The sequence below is a fragment of the Hemiscyllium ocellatum genome, chromosome 39 (genome assembly GCF_020745735.1).
Source record: "Hemiscyllium ocellatum isolate sHemOce1 chromosome 39, sHemOce1.pat.X.cur, whole genome shotgun sequence".
In the NCBI taxonomy this organism is placed as follows: Eukaryota; Metazoa; Chordata; class Chondrichthyes; order Orectolobiformes; family Hemiscylliidae; genus Hemiscyllium; species Hemiscyllium ocellatum.
Window position 1 is genome coordinate 12,974,192 of NC_083439.1, and position 18,456 is coordinate 12,992,647.

The 18,456-nt window shown below is 40.6% G+C and overlaps 1 protein-coding gene across 5 annotated transcripts in view; it reads right to left on the bottom strand.

Moving 5' to 3' along the window:
* fanci (FA complementation group I) overlaps positions 1–18,456 on the bottom strand; it is a 65,753-nt gene that overhangs the window by 33,426 nt on the left and 13,871 nt on the right. For all 5 annotated transcript variants that reach the window (XM_060853276.1, XM_060853275.1, XM_060853278.1 and 2 more), the window contains 9 exons: positions 17,667–17,754; positions 17,092–17,222; positions 14,692–14,762; positions 12,713–12,827; positions 11,784–11,906; positions 11,271–11,339; positions 9,780–9,881; positions 5,635–5,817; positions 3,018–3,139 (listed from right to left, as the gene is read on the bottom strand). In XM_060853276.1, the coding sequence (XP_060709259.1) occupies positions 3,018–3,139; positions 5,635–5,817; positions 9,780–9,881; positions 11,271–11,339; positions 11,784–11,906; positions 12,713–12,827; positions 14,692–14,762; positions 17,092–17,222; positions 17,667–17,754 (1,004 nt within the window). The remainder of the gene's footprint in view (positions 1–3,017; positions 3,140–5,634; positions 5,818–9,779; positions 9,882–11,270; positions 11,340–11,783; positions 11,907–12,712; positions 12,828–14,691; positions 14,763–17,091; positions 17,223–17,666; positions 17,755–18,456) is intronic.

Below are 18,456 nucleotides of genomic sequence, written 5' to 3' on the forward strand. Positions count from 1 at the left end.
GTGCTGGATATCTTGAAACGCAGAAAAGTGGATAAATCCCCAGGACCTGATTAGGTGTACACTAGAATTCTGTGGGAAGCTGGGGAAGTGATTGCCGGGCCCTTGCTGAGATATTTGTATCATTGATAGTAACAGGTAAGATGCCAGAAGACTGGAGGTTGGCTAACGTGATACCACTGTTTAAAAAGGGTGTTAAGGACAAGCCAAGGAATTATAGACCAGTGAGCCAAACATCGGTGGTGGGCAAGTTCTTGGAGGGAATCCTGTATTTGGAAAGGCAGGGACTGATTAGGGATAGTTAACATGGCTTTGTGCGTAGGAAATCACGTCTGACCAACATGGTTGAATTTTTTGAAAAAGTAACAAAGAGGATTAATGAGGATAGAGCAGTGGATGTGATCTATCTGAACTTCAGTAAGGCCAATCAAGTCTACACCGACTCTCTGAAGAGCAACCCACCCAGACTCCACCGGCCTACATTTATCCCCGACTAATGTACCTAACACTATGGGCAACTTAGCATGGCTATGTTAATTTGCCAATTCACCTAACTTGCACATCTTTGGGAGGAAACCGGAGCACCGGGAGGAAACACCTGGAGCATGTGCAAGCTCCACACAGACAGTCGTCAGAGGCAGGAATTGAACCCGGGTCCTTGGCGCTGTGAGGCAGCAGTGTTAACCACTCAGCCACTGTGCCGCTCCCCAATAGAATTCCTATCATGTGGAAGCAGAGTCTAGATCAGAGTGATGCTAGAAAAGCACAGCAAGTCAGGCAGCATCTGAGGAGAAGGGAAAAAAAAAATCGACGTTTTGGACAAAAACCCTTAATCAGGAATAGAGGCAGGGTGCCTGCAGAGTGGAGAGCTCTCATTTATCTCTCCACTTTGCAGGCACCCTCCTCTATTCCTCAGGAAGGGCTTTTGCCAGAAACGTCGATTTTCCTTTTCCTCGAATGCTGCCTGACCTTTTCCAACACTACTCTAATCTAAACTCTGGTTTCCAGCATCTGCAGTCCTGTTTTTATCATGTGGAAGCAGGCCATTCAGCCCAACAATTCCACACCAACTCTCCAATGAGCAACCCACCCAGGCTCAGTGCCCCTACCTTATTTCTATAACCCTGCATTTCCCATGACTAATCCACCTAACTTGTACACTGGGCAAATTAGTATGACTAATCCACCTAACCTGCACATGGGGAGGAAATCCACACAGACACAGGGAGAACATGCAAAGTCCACACAGACAGCCACCAGAGGCTGGAACTGAACCTGGGTCCCTGGTGCTGTGAGGCAGCAGTGCTAACCACTGAGCCATTGTCTGGCCAAATTGGAGGCATCAGCAGGCTTTTGGAAAATTAATTGGTGGCATGTAAGCATCTCTGGCAATACCAGCATTTGTTGCCCACTTGAATTTCTGCCGTTCTTGTGTTTTATGCCTCAAACAGTGTTTTTAGGTGGAGGAGTTTCACAACTTTGACCCAACCTCTTTATGACTACGATAGGTAAGCTTAACTTTACTCTCGCTTATAAGATATCAATGAGTTGTGTAAACCATAGCCAGTTTCCCCATCCTTAGCTTGCAGATGTTGGGGCCCATCACCACCAATTCTGAGAGGCACACTCATTAAAAACAGACCAATAAACAAATCTGGTACCTTTCTACTCTAAACAGCTCAGTATCATGTCATAGAAACTTTCAGAACATTCTGATGATACGCAAATTATTTAAAAGATCAAACAACAGAAAGCTACATGCTGATTTGTAGGATTAAGGAACAATCTACTATCAACACTGAAATTCAAAGTATTTCACAGAATATAGAAGCATGGTGTGTTATGTTAGAGCAGTATAAATCATTGGTTAGGCCACAACTAGAGTATTACTGACAATTCTGAGTCGTGCATTACAAGAAGGGTGTGATTATTCTAAAGTGGGGACAGAGGAGATTTACAAAGATTAGGCCAGCAATGAATAATCTTAGTTATGAGGCAAGATTGAACAGGTTGGGACTTTTTTTTGGAACACAGAAAGCAGAAGAGAGATTTAAATTAGGTGTATACAATAATGAAGAACCTAGAATGAGTGGATTGCAGAAAGGTAAATGACTGGGCCATATGTTAAGTTATTTGAGGGAGAATTAAAGGAGAAATTTTTTAAAAATATCCACGGCCTGGTGAGGGTCTGGAACTCTGTCTGGAAGGGTGGTAGTGGCAGAAAGCATAAATGCATTTTGAAAATTATTCTGATATGCATCTGAGTGTTGCAACCTACCGAGCTACAAACTAAGAGCTGGGAAGTCGGATCTTTTTGGCTAGAGTGGACACGGTACGCTAAATTTCCTTCAAGGTTGTCACTTTTTTCTCTGCAAATACAGTCTTAAACACTTGTATATTGAACAAAACATACAAAAAAATTCTGTAATGTGTACTTTTGTGGTTTAATTGCTTTATAATCTGGTCAAAATTTATAAAATGACACATTTGTATTCATGCTTCACAAAATTTCACAACTTATCAAATAATCTTAAGACCTTCATCCTTATTTTGCAGAAAGCAAAATGAACACAAATGTTCATGCATAGGACCCATTACAATCTTAGGAATAGAAAAGGTCATTAAGCCCAATATAAAGCAGTCCCTTTCATAGACCTCACTGTACTTCTCAATCCCTCCTCTCTAGATGCAAAACGCTGTGCCATCTGAAGTTCCATTTCAGGACTTGACAAATCAACTTCGATTGAAATTTCATTGCACTGCTTAGGCAGTATTGCATTCTTAGTGTTACCTTTGGGAGAAATGGTAAGCCATTGCTCACTCGCTCCACTCCACTAGTTCAGGTTTTTTCTCCCAGAGCGATGTACCAAAGATACATCAATTGGTTATTCAAGGGATTCTAAAAATTTGCAAAACATCTGTCACCTTTGTCTACAGCTTCTATATTTCAAACTAATTAATTGTATGGTAGCACTGTATTGTACTTTGCAGAAATACAGTAGAGTATTTAAGTACAGTACCTGTAGTTGCTAGTTATGAAATTATGCTCCATCAAGACTTCATAGACTCCCAATACCAGGGCAGCATAGATGTTATTTTTAATGCCAACATTGGACATTAGTGAAAAATCTGCTGATTTATCCTAAAAATGGGAAAATAAAAAGCATTTGTTGATATTTTGCACAAGAAATTACAGGCGAAATTAAAACACATAGAACTGGAAGCATTCTCCAAAAAAAATTAGAAAATTGGTTTGGAAATAGGAGATTATGAAATGGAATAGGCATTCTCAGATTGGATGGAGTGACAATGGTAGTCCCTATCTCTACATGTGATCAAGATTTAATAACAAAATCATGCAGATCTAAGTTTGCAGATGAAAAAAACTCAGGAACATAGTAAATTGTGAAGAAGGGGAAGAGAAATTAGAAATGAACATACATAAATGTCAGCTGCATCAACGTGACAAAGCATACTGGTGGGGTAGGAAGAAGAGGAGGAGAGTGATAGAGTGGTAAGGAAAGGAGTTTCAGGACTTTAACATTGTCACAGAGAAGGCAAGGAGATATAGTTACAAGACAGGATGATGTGTAGCTTGAATAGGAACTTGCAGCTGGTGTTATTCCCTTATAGCGGCTGCCCTTATCCTTCTAAGTGGTAGACACCATGGGTTGGAAGGTGAAGTTGAATGAACCATGGAAGGTTGTTGCAATGCAACTTATAGATGGTACACACTGCTGTTTCTATGCATTATTGACTGAGGGAGTGAATGTTTAAGGTGTTGGATGATGTCAAGTACCTGCTTTGCCTTGGGTAATGTTCTACTTCTCAAGTGCTGTTAGAACTGCAGTCAGGACAAACAAGTGGTCAGTATTCCATCACACACCTGATTTGTACCTTGTAGAGGGTGGACAGGTTTTGGGGAGTCGGGCGTGGAGTTCCTCTGCAGAATTCCTTGCATCAAAAGCAAGCTTGTACTGTCATTGAATTGAAACAAAGGCTAATGGGAGGTACAGACTTTGAAGAGGCATTGCTACTGGAATGACAGACAAGATCTCAAATTGAAAACGTGTTCAGTTTTGAATGTCTTGGCATAGAAAGATTCAGACCTTGAAGAAAGGACAGTATTTTTTTTATATTTTAACAGGAAATCAGGGACTAAGTTATATTGTGAGACTGAATAAATACAAATAATATTTCTTGGAGGTGATGAGGTTAACCAGTGTTTGATCAAAATAATTAAAATATTAAGTTGATCTGACAGTGCACATAGGAAACAACTCTTCTCTACTTTGGGAATCCAGAACAATCTTAAAATTTGAACTGCACCAGAAGTGAATTCTGGAGCCTTATTACACTGTACTTTGTAGACAAAACTTTAATGAAATGCTTAAAATAGAAGTTGATAATTCATTGGTATTTATGACATAAAGTATATATTTTGCAATATACATCTGGGAAGTAAGGGACATAAAATGAGAGAGAATTGGCATTAAAAAGGCAGTTGTCAGGGTTAGCGATGGAGTTGGCTACTCCTGTTCAGATTTATATATAAGTAGCATCGATCGCTGCTCATCAGAAGTCACAGCATGAACTGGAAATTTACCAGGTGATATTTATCTGTATGGATAAATGTAAATGAGTCAAATAATGTTTGTTTTGGAAACTAAATTTTTTTTGGAAAAAGGAGCTTTATTAAATAAAGAAGAATGAAGGGAGATCAAATTGAGGTATTCAAGATGATAAAAAGATGTGAAGCCGATGATTCCTTTTGTAGGTCATTCTAGGACAAGAGGTGATAGTCTTAGGATAAGGGGCAGCAAATCTAAAATAGAGTTGAGGAGGAACTATTTCTCCCGAAGAGTTATGATTCTCTGGAATTCACTACTCCAGAGTGTGGTGGATGCTGGGACTGTGAGTAAATTCAAAGGAGGAGTTAGACAGAGTTCTAATGGGTAATGGGTTGAAGGGATATGGAGAGAAGGCAAGAAAATGTGGGTGAGGAGCACATCTGGCAAAAGTGAGGATTGCAGGCGCTGGAGATTAGAGTCAAGATTAGAGTAGTGCTGGAAAATCACAGCAGGTCAGACAGCATCTGCGGAGCAGGAAAATTGACATTTCGGGCAAAGGCCCTTCATCTAGAGTAGCATATCAGCCATAATTGAATGGCGGAGCAGACTCAATGGCCAAATGATCCTATATCTTGTGAACTTATGAATAAAATGTGTGTAGAAACTATAATAGGGATTCCCTCAATTGATCCACTGGCACATCAATGCATAACAAACCTGTGCAAATCAACTAACTTCAGAGGTTCATTTTTGCTTTGCTTCAGTCTGAATTAGATTGTACATTCACAAATCTAGACTTTGAACAATTGGAAAACGTTGATCCAGATTATAAAATGCATCTCATAATTGCTACAATTTAATGGTCCATCAAGATATCTGATCAAACACAGGTTCAACAGAAACTGATTTAAAATAGGGTGAAATGGGAAGTTAATGATATTCTACATAATCTAACTGCACATTTCAAGCAAGAAATTCAGCCCAAATAACTGTTACAAATATTCAAGGTAATGAAGAGGAACCAAATGAAATGTGAACGCAGTGCACTAAAACTTGTAAACGCTACCAGTTCAAAGTCTTCCAGTTCACTCTTAATCATTCTTCGAGTGATTGAATCCAGTTGTTCTTCCAAGTCATGTTGAAAACTATCTTCATCATCGTCATCATCAATATCATTGTCATGGCGACGGTGTGATAAGGACTGTTTATACCAGGCCAAGCAGTTCTGGATACAAGACAGAAGATGTGCCTTTTCCCAAAAGGAAAATATAAGAATTGGTTAACTACTGGGGTGACAGGAAAGGAATCAAATCTTTAAAAAATACATTTGAATTTAATTTAAAAACTCCACGTCACATTTTTCAGGAAAATACCAATTATATGCTAAAAAAAGAGAACTTATGAAAAGCTATAATACAAAATTCGATGGAGAAACTCAGCAGGCCTGGCAGCATTTATGGACAAAAGTTATATTTCAGGTCCAGTGACCCTTCTTCATTTCATTTAGAATAGAATAACCTTTATTGTCACCTGCACTCGAATGTGTGCAGTGAAAAGTTTGTAGTGTTGCCTCTTTGTGCCATCTTAAACACAGGGTCTTTAAATGTTGTTACTGAATTGCAATAGATAAAAAAGGCTAGCATGAGAATACAGAGAGTTTAAAAAGTCCAGAATGATAATAAAAAATGTCTTTAAAGTACTCAAGTTATAGTCCTCCTTTCACTGAGTCCACACCTGCTAGTTTTCAGAATATGAGGCCTTGTTGTCTCTATGCACTGTCCTCCATGATTCACTCCCCTGGCCAGCCCACGCTCGCTCTGCATCTGTTTCAGGCTCTAGACCACAACTTGCTTCCAGGACTCAGCCCGCGATCACTGTGCTTCGCCTCTGGCCTGTGACTCATTTCCGGGACTCAGCCCGCGGTCACTGTGCTCTGCCTCCGGCCTGTGACTCACTTCCGGGACTCAGCCCGCGATCACTGTGCTTCGCCTCTGGCCTGCGACTCATTTCCGGGACTCAGCCCGCGGTCACTGTGCTCTGCCTCCGGCCTGTGACTCACTTCCGGGACTCAGCCCGCGATCACTGTGCTTCGCCTCTGGCCTGCGACTCACTACTGGGATTCAGCCGACGATCACTATGCTCTGACTCTGGCCTGCTACTCATCACCGGGACTCAGCCCACGATCACTGTGCTCTGCCTCTGGCCTATGACCCAGCCCACGATCACTGTGATCCACCTCTGACCTGCGACTCATCTCCCGCGCCAAGCTGGACTTGGACTCCGTTCTCCATTTCCTCCAGCTGGCGAATTTAAGAAATTAAAAGTGGGGCAGAGGCAGAAGAAATACTGCAGCTGGACGGAAAAAATGAGAAAAGGAACTGGCGATCGGGGAGCTCCAGTTGGAGCGTCATACTCTGCTGTCATCTTAATGTGAAAAGCAGCGACTGTTTTTCAGACAAACATTAAAGCTCATTTGCTGGTAGCAAAGTTTCAAGGACCGCATTTAAATGTTAATCAACTAATCTTTTCAATAGTACTCTGAGGCAGAAATAACAAAGGACATTTGGTTCGTTTACAAACTTCAATGGGATCTTAAACTTCAATTTAAGCAAGATCAACAACAGGGGGTTACCACTGACACGAACCTGAACTGGAATAGGTATATAAATACTTTGGCCACAAGAGCAGGTCAGAGGCTAAGAATCCTGCAGTAAGTAACTCACCACCTGACTCTCCAGAGACTGTTCAGCATCTACAAAGCACAAGTCAAGTCTGTGCGCAAACAATACCCCAACCTTCCTGCAGTCAGTCATTTTAACTGTGTCTTGTTCGCATGCCCATCCTCAGCGTGCTGCAGTGTTCCAGTGAATCCCAGAGCAAACTGGAGGAACAACATCTCATCTCCAAGCTAGGCACTTTACAGTCTTCTGGACTTAATATTGAGCTCAACACCTTCAAATTATGAACTAACTCCCATTTCATCCCTTTCTTTTAGCTTTAGTTGTGACATTCTTTGTCACGATATCCATCTCACAACACCCAACCCCCAACCCTCCACCCCAGTGGCACTGTCTACTCTTTCAAGTCTGTCAGGCAGCATCTGAGGAGCAGGAGAGTCGACTTTTCCAGTATAAGCTCTTCATCAGGAATGTGGGGCTGGAAAAGCACAGCCAGTCAGGCAGCACCTGAGGAGCAGGAGAGTTGACATTACTAGAATAATCTCTTCATGAGGAATGCACCTTGGATGCTGCCTGACCAACTGTGCTTTTCAAGCCACACATTCCTGATGAAGAGCTTATACTGAAAACATCGACTCTCCTGTGCCTCAGATGCTGCCTGTGCTTTTCCAGGGCCACACTTTTTGACTCTGATATCCAGCATCTGCAGTCCTCACTTTCTCCTGCTCTTTCAAGTTTGGCAGTTCGACACACCATTGGATAAAAGCAAAATTATTGCAGATGCTGGAATCTGAAACCAAAAGAGAAAATGCTGGAAAATTTCAGCAGGTCTGGCAGCATCTGTAAGGAGAGAAAAGAGCTAACATTTCGAGTCTAAGTGACCCTTTGTCAAAGCCCTGCCAGCTCTTTTCTCTCCTTACAGATGCTGCCAGACCTGCTGAGATTTTCCAGCATTTTCTCTCTTTGGGTTCGACAAACCATTATTCAGCCATTCTCACATTCTGATCATTTAATCTGAACTTTCAACATCTCTTCTCCATCAACACTTTATACCCGAACACTCCTGTCCCCCCAACTATAGGTTGATTGCCAATCCTCCATTCTGATGAATAGTCATCTAGACTTGAAAGGTTGGCTTGCTCTCTCTCCATGGATGCTGTCTGACCTGCTGTGATCTCCAATGTTTGTTGTTTTCAGTACAAATCAGGGGTGTGACAGAGTACACTCCATTTTTCCAGATGAGAGCAGCTGCAACAACATTATAACATATGATACCAGGACAGTATAGCCTACTTGACTGGCGTCACATCCAACATCTTCAACATCCACCAACAACTACAGTAATAGCAGTGCGTACCATCTACGAAATGGACTACAGAAATTCACCAAAGCAGCACAGATGAGTTAGATCAAAGGGTCAGTTTTTGTGCTGTATAATGTTATGACTCCTTCGGCAGTACCTTCCAACTCAGGACCACTACCATCTATAAAGACAAGGGTAGCTGAAACATGGGATCATCTGCAAGTGCCTTTCCAAGCCAACTAGCATCCTAACTTCAAATTATATTGCCGTTCCTTCACTGTCCCTGTATCAAAATCCTGAAACTCCCTCCCTAACAGTATTGTAGGTGCAGTTACACCAAATGAATTGCAGTGGCTCAGGAAGGCTGTACGCCATCACCTTGTTAACAGCCATTAGGGATGTGTAGTAAATGCTGGCCATGCTAGTGAGGCCCTCATCCCTGAATGAATTAAAAAAAAAGCTCACTCACTGAAACAAGCAGAAAATGCTTCAATTTGCTACATAACCAAGAGTGATAATGTAATACTCTCTCATTAATGCAAGAGGGAAGCCAGCATAAATTAATGTCGAAACACGAAGCACAAACCTCTTGAATTACAGTCCTGCCAACTGACCCTACAAACGTGAAAAAGTGTGACTACTGTACAAGACACTTTCCTACAGTACATACTTAAATGAGTACACTCACTTGTTTCTTTTTCTTTCTGTACCTGTCATCAAGTTTCTTGGTTGGATATAAATATAATGCATTAGGTTTTGTCTCATTAAACAAGCAACCAATGGTTCAATTTTCACATGTAAGATTTGACAGCCAGCAGAAAATGATTGAACCCAGGTTACTTAGCAATGGGCTCAGCCATGTGTTGCCTTCAACGGGCATCTCCACATGCCTTTTACAGCTGGGGATGAATGGTGGTGAGTCACTGAATCAGGAACAAATATCCTGTTAAATTCCTCTTTTCTCTACTTCAGGAAAACAGAGGCCAGCTGTAGCATCCTTACCACTTTCAACTGAGGCCAGCAGACTTGGACTGAGAGCAGATCTTGGGACCTTCCAAATATATATGGCTCATCCCACACAGAGGTTAACTTAGCTCATGCATCAGATTAGCATTTTACTCAACCTTTGGGTACAAAATCACGCAAATCTTCACAGTCCAACGAAGCCATTTCTCAATGCATCAGTAAAATACATAAATTCTTAAGTTTAATCATAAATGATTAGATTACCAGGGGCTCCTGGAGATAGATCTGGCTTCCCTGAGTGGTAATACATCCTTCCAGCTTGAGAGGTGGTAGTAGGTCCTCCTCCACTTCATAAAATCGTTTTAGCTGAGGAACGATCAGAAATGTTATAGCAGTACATGTTAGTTTTTAGGTAATGATTGATGTCATGTTACCCTATCATTTAGTAATCAAGATAACTGTTGAATGCAAAGGCAGCATCATATGCAATTGAATATGGAACATTTTCAAATGTGCTAGAGTGCCTACGATTTGAAATTGTAACTGGAGAGACCTGTGGTTGGTGTGAAAATGGAGAATTAAATACCATTAGTGCAACAATAGGCATTTTTGGATGTTGGAACAATCTATAATGAGAGCTGTCACACACATCTCATCCATGTTTCATCTGAGCTGGGAGTATTTAATGAAAGTGTAGGAGGATTTCTACTCTGCATCCAGCCCAGCTGTACCTTAATATTGTGCACCTGATCTGGAAACTTCTTCAATTCCCAGCATTGCTTTCTTTCATTTACAAGTGGTCTAGTTATAATTCACATCAGCGGACACTATTATGTCCCAACATGGACTTTGTTTTTAATTGCACATCCCCAGAGTAAAGTGCCCTAAGAAAGATACTAACCAAATATTACTGGGATATTAGGAGGAAGAGGAGCAAACCAATTTAATTATTGAAAGTAAGCAACATTAAAGGGGTGCTTCAGATATACACCTTGAAAAGTGGTAGAGAAAATTGACAAAGCAGTATAGCAGCTTGCTATGCCTTTGCTTCTATAAATTCTGGCAGAGCCTGCAGAAACAAGGATGCTTAACATTTATATATCAGTGATTACGCCTCAGCCGGAGATCTGTACTGGGCATCACACATTCTAAAAAGAATTCCCAGGCCTTAAAAAGAACAAACAAAGGATTTATCAGTGACATCAAGAATGAAGGGTTTCACAGAGAGACAAAAGAGGTTGGAAATCATTCTTTTTATAATAAGGAAGGCTGAGAATGAATGAACAGTGTTAGAGAGTCACCGAATGAGGCCATTCAGTCCATCAGCAGGAAAAGTACACATAAATGAGAAACAGTTTTCACCAGTAGAAGAGCTGATGACTAGAAAACTCACATTTAAGATAAGTGTTCAGGCTATAACTAGGGCAATGAGAGTTATTTTTTAATGTGGTGCATTATAATGATTTCGAATGCACCATCTCAAAAGGAGAGTGCATATGACATCAGTATTTACTTTGAAAAAGGAATTGATATATGTTCAATATATATGTGAAAAAGAACAATGTGCAGTACTTATGGTGAAAGATCAAGGAGTAGGGATACCTGGGAAGTTCTTTTAAAATTTCAGCACAGGTACAGTGGTCTATATAGACTACATCTCTTGAAGAGAAACATACCTTTTAAAACTTTAACCAACTAATTTGTCCAATACATTTTCTTGTCAAAACTATTATTTATCTATATCCTAACACTGACCTGTGAAAGCAGTGTTTGTAAGATGGTATGTGCCAGCTGTGAATTTCGACGCAGAACATCAAACAAGCCCTATTAAAAATAGTAGAGGGAACCAGTTAAGCAAACTATGAAACATCAACTTTTTAGCCTGGTCAAAGACAGAATTAAAGTAATGACAGAAATATAGTCAGTAACAACTATCGAGAATTCTCCTAGATGAACATAATGTTCACAAACTATCCAGCACAGAGAGCAGTTTTCTTTGATGATCAGTCCTCTTTCAAAGATGAATGAAATAGGAAATCACAGTCTCTTAATACAGTCCCATAAAAAAAAGTGAGAATTGAATCAGTTAGTTCCAAATTCCCATGCCACTTGAAATTTAAAAAAGCTTTTATGCTGACATAAAAAGTGAAGAGGAAAATGTGATGCTCAATAAGAAAACTTCTTTTTAGAAGTATTAGCAGTGAGTGCTAACTGTAGTTATAGAGATCAAATTTGACAGACTACAAGAATAGCTTTTAACATCAGTACCTCATAGAGCATGAGCCTAACATCAACTTGCTGGCTAAGACAGCGCCTCAGGCTGCCTAAGATCTCCAAACAAAGCGCTTCATTAGCAGAAGCATTGTAACGCATGTGCACATCCACTTGTACCTGAACAATGACAACATAAAAAATAACATTTTAGCGTTGCTCCCAACTTAACAAAGATCAGATTGTCTTCATACTTGATCCTAGACTTAATTATTTTAATAAAACAATGAAGTCAACCTAAATGATAATCTCAATCCATTCCTCCATGGCAACTAGCCTGCAGACCTCAATACTTTACAGACTACTGACCAAGTGGGTGGCACAGTGTTGCCTCACAGCGCCAGAGACCCTGGTTCAATTCCCGGCTCAGGTGACTGACTGTGTGGAGTTTGCACATTCTCCCCGTGTCTGCATGGGTTTCCTCCATGTTCCTCCCACAGTCCAAAGATGTGCCGGTTAGGTGAATTGGTCATGCTAAATTGCTTGTAGTGTTAGGTGAAGGGATGAAATGTAGGGGAATGGGTCTGGGTGGGTTGCGCTTCGGCAGATCGGTGTGGACTTGTTGGGCTGAAGGGCCTGTTTCCACATTGTAAGTAGTCTAATCTAAAAAAACAGCCACAGTTTGGAATAATTCCACTAGATGGCAGGCTAATTCTTAAATTCAACTGACTCCTTAGCTCAAAGTGTTTGAGAGTTCACATGTTGTGCACAAATACGGATCCACTTTCAGATTTAAGTTTTCTTTTAAGGAAAGCTGCTCATTGCGAACAGCGTATTAACCAGCTTCTATTGGACCAGGTTTTAAGAAATCAAATTTAAAACTAAGACAAGACACCTAATCCCCTAAGGGGTTGGAATATATAATTTGACAAAATTTACATGGTTACAATAGATATAATTGGAAAGAATGAATACAGGTGAGATACCTGACTGGCCGTGAGAGCTTGTGTGCACTGACTGGAAGCCAGACTTCCCAATACTTTAAAATTCTTCAGCAGCAACAGAAAGCCAGCCACTGCTGACTTTCGGGAGTCCAAGTGGCTGAATAAAAGCAGAAGAAAGTGAGAAGAACATGAACAGTACTGTAAATACGTCAGATCAAAGCTTCAAAGGTGTTGTGGTTTGTCCAGTGAAATAATCGTGTTTTAAAAAATGTTGTGCCCTCTCAATTGCACTTTCATTTTAGCTTGAGTAACTTTCCACCCTATCCCTACACAGTCATAAAGCATCAATAAGCTGCCACGATGCAGTGGTTTGCAGATGTTTGGAAGGTGCTAACCAGGACTACAATAAATCCTATGAAGAAGTCAGAAGTGATGAGCGTTAAGGTCACATTGATCAGACAGAGACCGACAAGGTTGTGAACTAGAGGACTTCCATGACCAGTTCGCTTATGTCTGTGACGATCTGTGTAGAGTATCAGTCACTTGACTGTGTAGACTACCAGTCACTGGTAGCTGCATTTTTGGAAAACTCAACACGTAGGGTATTGTCTTTGAATTCTTCCTGCCCTTGTTCCTCTCCTGTGTCTAAGATTCTACTCTTCCACAACAGGGTGTTACTCCTCATTGCCACTGGGCCAAAAACTAGATAGTCTCATGGTCCCATTGCCAACAGCTTCCTTTTTTGAAAAAATGGGCAAATGACTGCTCAATTACCCTAGTATAGAAGCAAAATACCTTAGACGCTGGAAACCTGAAATAAACACAGAAAATGCTTGAGAAACTCAGCAGGTTCGGCAGCATCAACAGAGAGAGAAAAACAGAGTTAACATTTCAAGTCTAATATTTGTTCCCTGCTCTGGCATGAAAGGAAAACTATCTCCAAACCCTTTTCTTATACACCATGGCTGACATCAACGTACTGTGGTAAACAGGGAATGGTGTCAGGAAATTAGTATGCCAACTGGCATAACTACTTTGGAGCCCCATCCCAGTGGAATCTGAAAACATTCTCCAATATTAGCAGTTCCAGTTCAGGTAAGGCAGTTGCAAAATAAACTTCCCTGGTCTGAACTCAGCCACCACCTCAAAATACCAAGCCTATTGCAGAAGTATGGCATCTAACCCTTTCCAATCAAGCTCCCTCACTTTGGCCTGAATGATTATCTGTAGCATTTGAGCCAACTGAGAGTTGGCCCCCAATGACACAAGCAACCAGGACCAAGACAGTCCAAAGACTTTCACACACTACTAGTGCAATTAACATTCAAATCCAAAAGTACAGTTGGATCTGACCAACCCCATTTCCCTCCTTGATCGTTTATTGCATTGTGTTTAATAGAGTCATAAGAACTGTTTGCTAATGTCATTTACAGTTTGAAAACTTGACTTGAGTGCCCTTGGAGGTAACAGTTTAGTTCCTGCTCCTGATTGCTGTAGGTTTACCATTACAAAAATAAAGCGAGGACAGATTTGGGTTCAGCTGTGATGACCTGCAGTCCGCAGGCTTGGTAATAACACTCAAAAATGTGACCTTAAACACAATGAATGATGACTTGGAGAGTTTTCAAATGTTTATTGAAATCCATAAAATAATCTGATCAAGGATCAGTTGTGAGGAAGGGTCACTGGACCCGAAATGTTAACTTGGATTCCTCTGCACAGATGCTGAGCTTTTCTAGCAATTTCTGTTTTTGTTTCTGATTAAGGATCAATTCTTTTAGCAGGGAATAAAAGATGAAACTTGTGAAATAAATAAGTCCAGACTATTAAAAATCTGCCATATAACTCACAGTAACCTCCCAAAGTGATTCAAATCCCTTGAAATGGTTGCTACTTAACAAGTTACATTAAGGCAACATTAGTCTGCTAAACTAACAAGAAATAGGTTCTGTTGCACTTTTTGAAGCTAACACTTTTGTATATTTCTATTGAGAATAAAAAAAATCATTAAGAGAGTTCACCTGGAAAACATGGCTTTCCTCAGAACCAGAATTAACGAATCTTTCATGGACATACTGACTTTCAGCAGTGGCTTAAAAACAAAAACCATGGTAACTTATTAAAATATCTACAGGGAAATATGCAAACACAATTTTAAAGCACTGGAATTTTGTTGGGCTTCACATCACATTAATCTTTGGCTCAAATTTAGGCTGTCCCACTGATTGAATTTTGTATTTTGTCACGGTCCCAGATCAAACCAACAAATCACATATCTATCTGATTAGAGACCAGTAAACCTTTAATTTTAAAGGAGGCAAAATGTGTAATCCAAAGAATTTAATAGGAGAACAAAGACACAAGATTCCATGGTTTGAAGAAATAATATACTTTAAAACAGTAATACCATCTATAATACATGTATAATTTATTTCTAACACCCATAATTAACATGTGGTAAACATGAATAATATACTGTGAACAAATGACCCATAGATCACATCAAATGGCAAATGCAATCAGGATATATCCCACAGATTTGTCAGCAACTCCCTCAGATGCTAATGCTATGTTGACACTGCTGGGTCATCAAATCTCTGTTCTAGTTGATCATTCTCCTGTCTTGGGCCTATGCATCCCTAGACTCAGAAAACCACAATCCAGTACTGAATTACAATCACAACTCCAGCATTTCATCAACAGTTATCTTCACCAATTAAGAACTATCCCTGGGTTTTTCCCTGAGCTCTAATCTTGCTCAGCTATATGATTTACTGATGTTTTACTTACTAACTTACTTACTCACATCTGGGCTTGTGGCAAGATTAGAATAACTATCTCAAGACAAGTCAATAGGGCGGCACAGTGGCTCACATCACCACGGACACAGGTTCAATTCCAGCCTCTCACGAATGTCTGTGTGGAGTTTGCAGATTCTCCCTGTCTGCATGAGTTTACTAAAGGTGCCCCAGTTTCCTCCCACAGTCCAAAGATGTGCAGGTTAGGTGGACTGGCCATGCTAAATTGCCTGTAGTGTCCAGGGATGTGTACAGGCAAGGTGCATTAGCCATGGGAAATGCAGGGTCCCAGGGATGAGGTGCATCTAGGTGGGATGCTCTTTGGAGGGTGGTGTGAACTTGGTGGGCCAAATGGCCTCTTTCCATACTGTAGGGATTCTATGATTCAGCAACTGACTGATATAGTCATGCACACAGAATCATACCTTACAGATAACGTCCCAGATACTGCCATCACCATCCCTGGATATGTACTGTCCCACTGGCAGGCCAGACCAGGCACAGTAGTATACAATCAGGAGGGAGTTGCCCTGGGATTCGTCAAATTGACTCTCGACCTTGTAATGAATCATGGTTTCAGATTAAACACGGACAAGGAAACCTCCTGCTGATTACCAAGTACTGTCCTCCCTCAGCTGATGAATCAGTACTCCTCCATGTTGAACAACACTTGAAGGAAGCACTGAGGATGGCAAAGGCACAAAATATACTCCAGGTGGGGAATTCAGCGTCCATCACCACGAATAGCTCGGCAGGAGCACTACTGATCAAACTGGTCAGACCCTAAAGGACATAGCACAGGACATGGTTTGGGGCAAAGGGCGAGGGAACCAACAAGAGGGAAAAACATACTTGACCTCATCCATACCAAGCTGCCAGCTACAGAAGAATCTGTCCATGCCAGTACTGGTAGGAGTGACCACTGCACAGCCCTTGTGAAGAACAAGTCACATTCAGGACACCCTCAATCATGTTGTGTGGCACTATCACCATGCTAATTGAACAAATCTAAAGACTCAAGACTGGGCATCTATGAGGGTCCGTGGGCCATCAACAGCAGCAGAATTGCACTCCAGCACAATCTACAACCTCATGGCCTGGCACATCCCCAATTCAACCATTGCCAGCGAGCCAAGGGATCAAGTCTAGTTCAAAAGAGTGCAGGACAACATGCCAGGAACAGCACCAGGTATACCTAAAAATGAATTGTCAACCTGGTTAAGCTCCTATACAGGATTACTTGCATGCCAAACAGCATAAACAGCAAATGATTGGCAGAGCTAAGAAATCCAACAACCAACTGATCAAATTTAGGCTGTACAGTCTTGACACATCGAATTAAACTACTCATTGGAAGAGGAGGCTCCACATATATCCTTATCCTCAGTGATGGAAGAGACTAATACTCGGGATAATGCTGAAGCAGCAATCTTCAGCCAGAGGTGCCAAATGGATGATCCATCTTTGTCCCCTCCAGTGATCCCCAGCATGACAGATGCAAGTCTTCAGCCAATTCTATTTACTTCATGTTTTAAATCGTGACTAGAAAATTACACAGACTTTACTGAAACAATTCACAGTATTAGAAAAGCTGACAAAAACAGATGGAACAAAACATTTTACCTGCACTGCCTTTAGTAGTCCCTGGACTGTGCTAAGGGGCAAGTAGGACAAGTGGTCAAATGCCTCTATCACCTTGGAGGAAGAGTCCAGGAGAATGAGGGGAGCAGAGATTACAATATCAGATAGCAAGTCTGAGAAAAGATAAGAAAATAAAGATTACATTTGTTCAAGGATGTCTTCATATTGCAACCAGATTGGAAAAACAAACTATTAACAGCAATAGGCAATCTGTACATCCAGATCAGCCACCTCCTAAGCAAAACTTAAAATAATTTGAGTTGGAGATAACTTTATGGAATTAACAGATTAATTTTGCAAAATGCCAGTGAAACCCAGATTGGCAATGTACTCTCAAATGTTGTGAAGAGTTCAAAGAAAAATATATACCCAACATGCAAATGTAAAATTCAACTCGGACAGGGTCAAATTAATCTTCCTATCCCATGTGAAAATTCCATTGCACGATAATAGCAACCTGCAGTTAAATTTCTGAGACCAACAAGCTTTACACTCCAGCCCAGTGTTGTGAGAGTCATTCTTTCATTCTCAGAGGCTTAAATGTCACGTCTACTTGCCTATGTAATGATTGATTGGTGATGTGCTCTTTGTCACCACCCTGTTCAGAACTTGATCGAGGATTTCACTCCTAATTGGCTCATGTACCTGGATCAAGAATAATTTTTGAAGAATATAATTTTACAAAAAAAAATTCTACTTTCAATCACCCACACCTAACACCGGGGTATTCAAAATAAGGGTGGGAAATGAGTAAAGTCAGAGCACTTAAAGTAAAACATGTTAGAAAGCATCCCTACTTAGAATCAGATATTATAGTGGTAATGTTGTGCCTATTTAAGTTGCTCAGGTGGAGGTTAAAGATTCAGTGGCAGTACTTGGAGAACAAGAATATTCTCCCAATGCCCTCAGAAACATTTCTCCCTCAACCAACAACACTAATGTAAAAGCAGATTAGATAAGAGGAACATAGAAATAGGAGGTTATTTATCCTTTGCCATTCAATGAGGTTACAGCTGATAGGACATTGCATCAATCCATCTTTTCTCAAATCCCTTAAGATTTCTGGTTAACAAAAATTATTAATGCCAGTTTTAAACAATTTACCTAACATCAATTGCCATTTGTGGAAGAGAGTTTCATAATTTCACTTTTGAAGTTTGGCTCTAATTCTTAGACTATGCCCCTTAAGTCCCAGGTTCACCAATAAGTAGAAATAATTATTGTCGATATACTGTATCTGTTCGAATAACTTGAAAGCTTTGATCAAATCGCCCCTTAACCTTCTAGATTTCAGGAAACACAACCAATATTTGCTTAATTCCTCCTGTTACTTTAATTCAGAGAGTC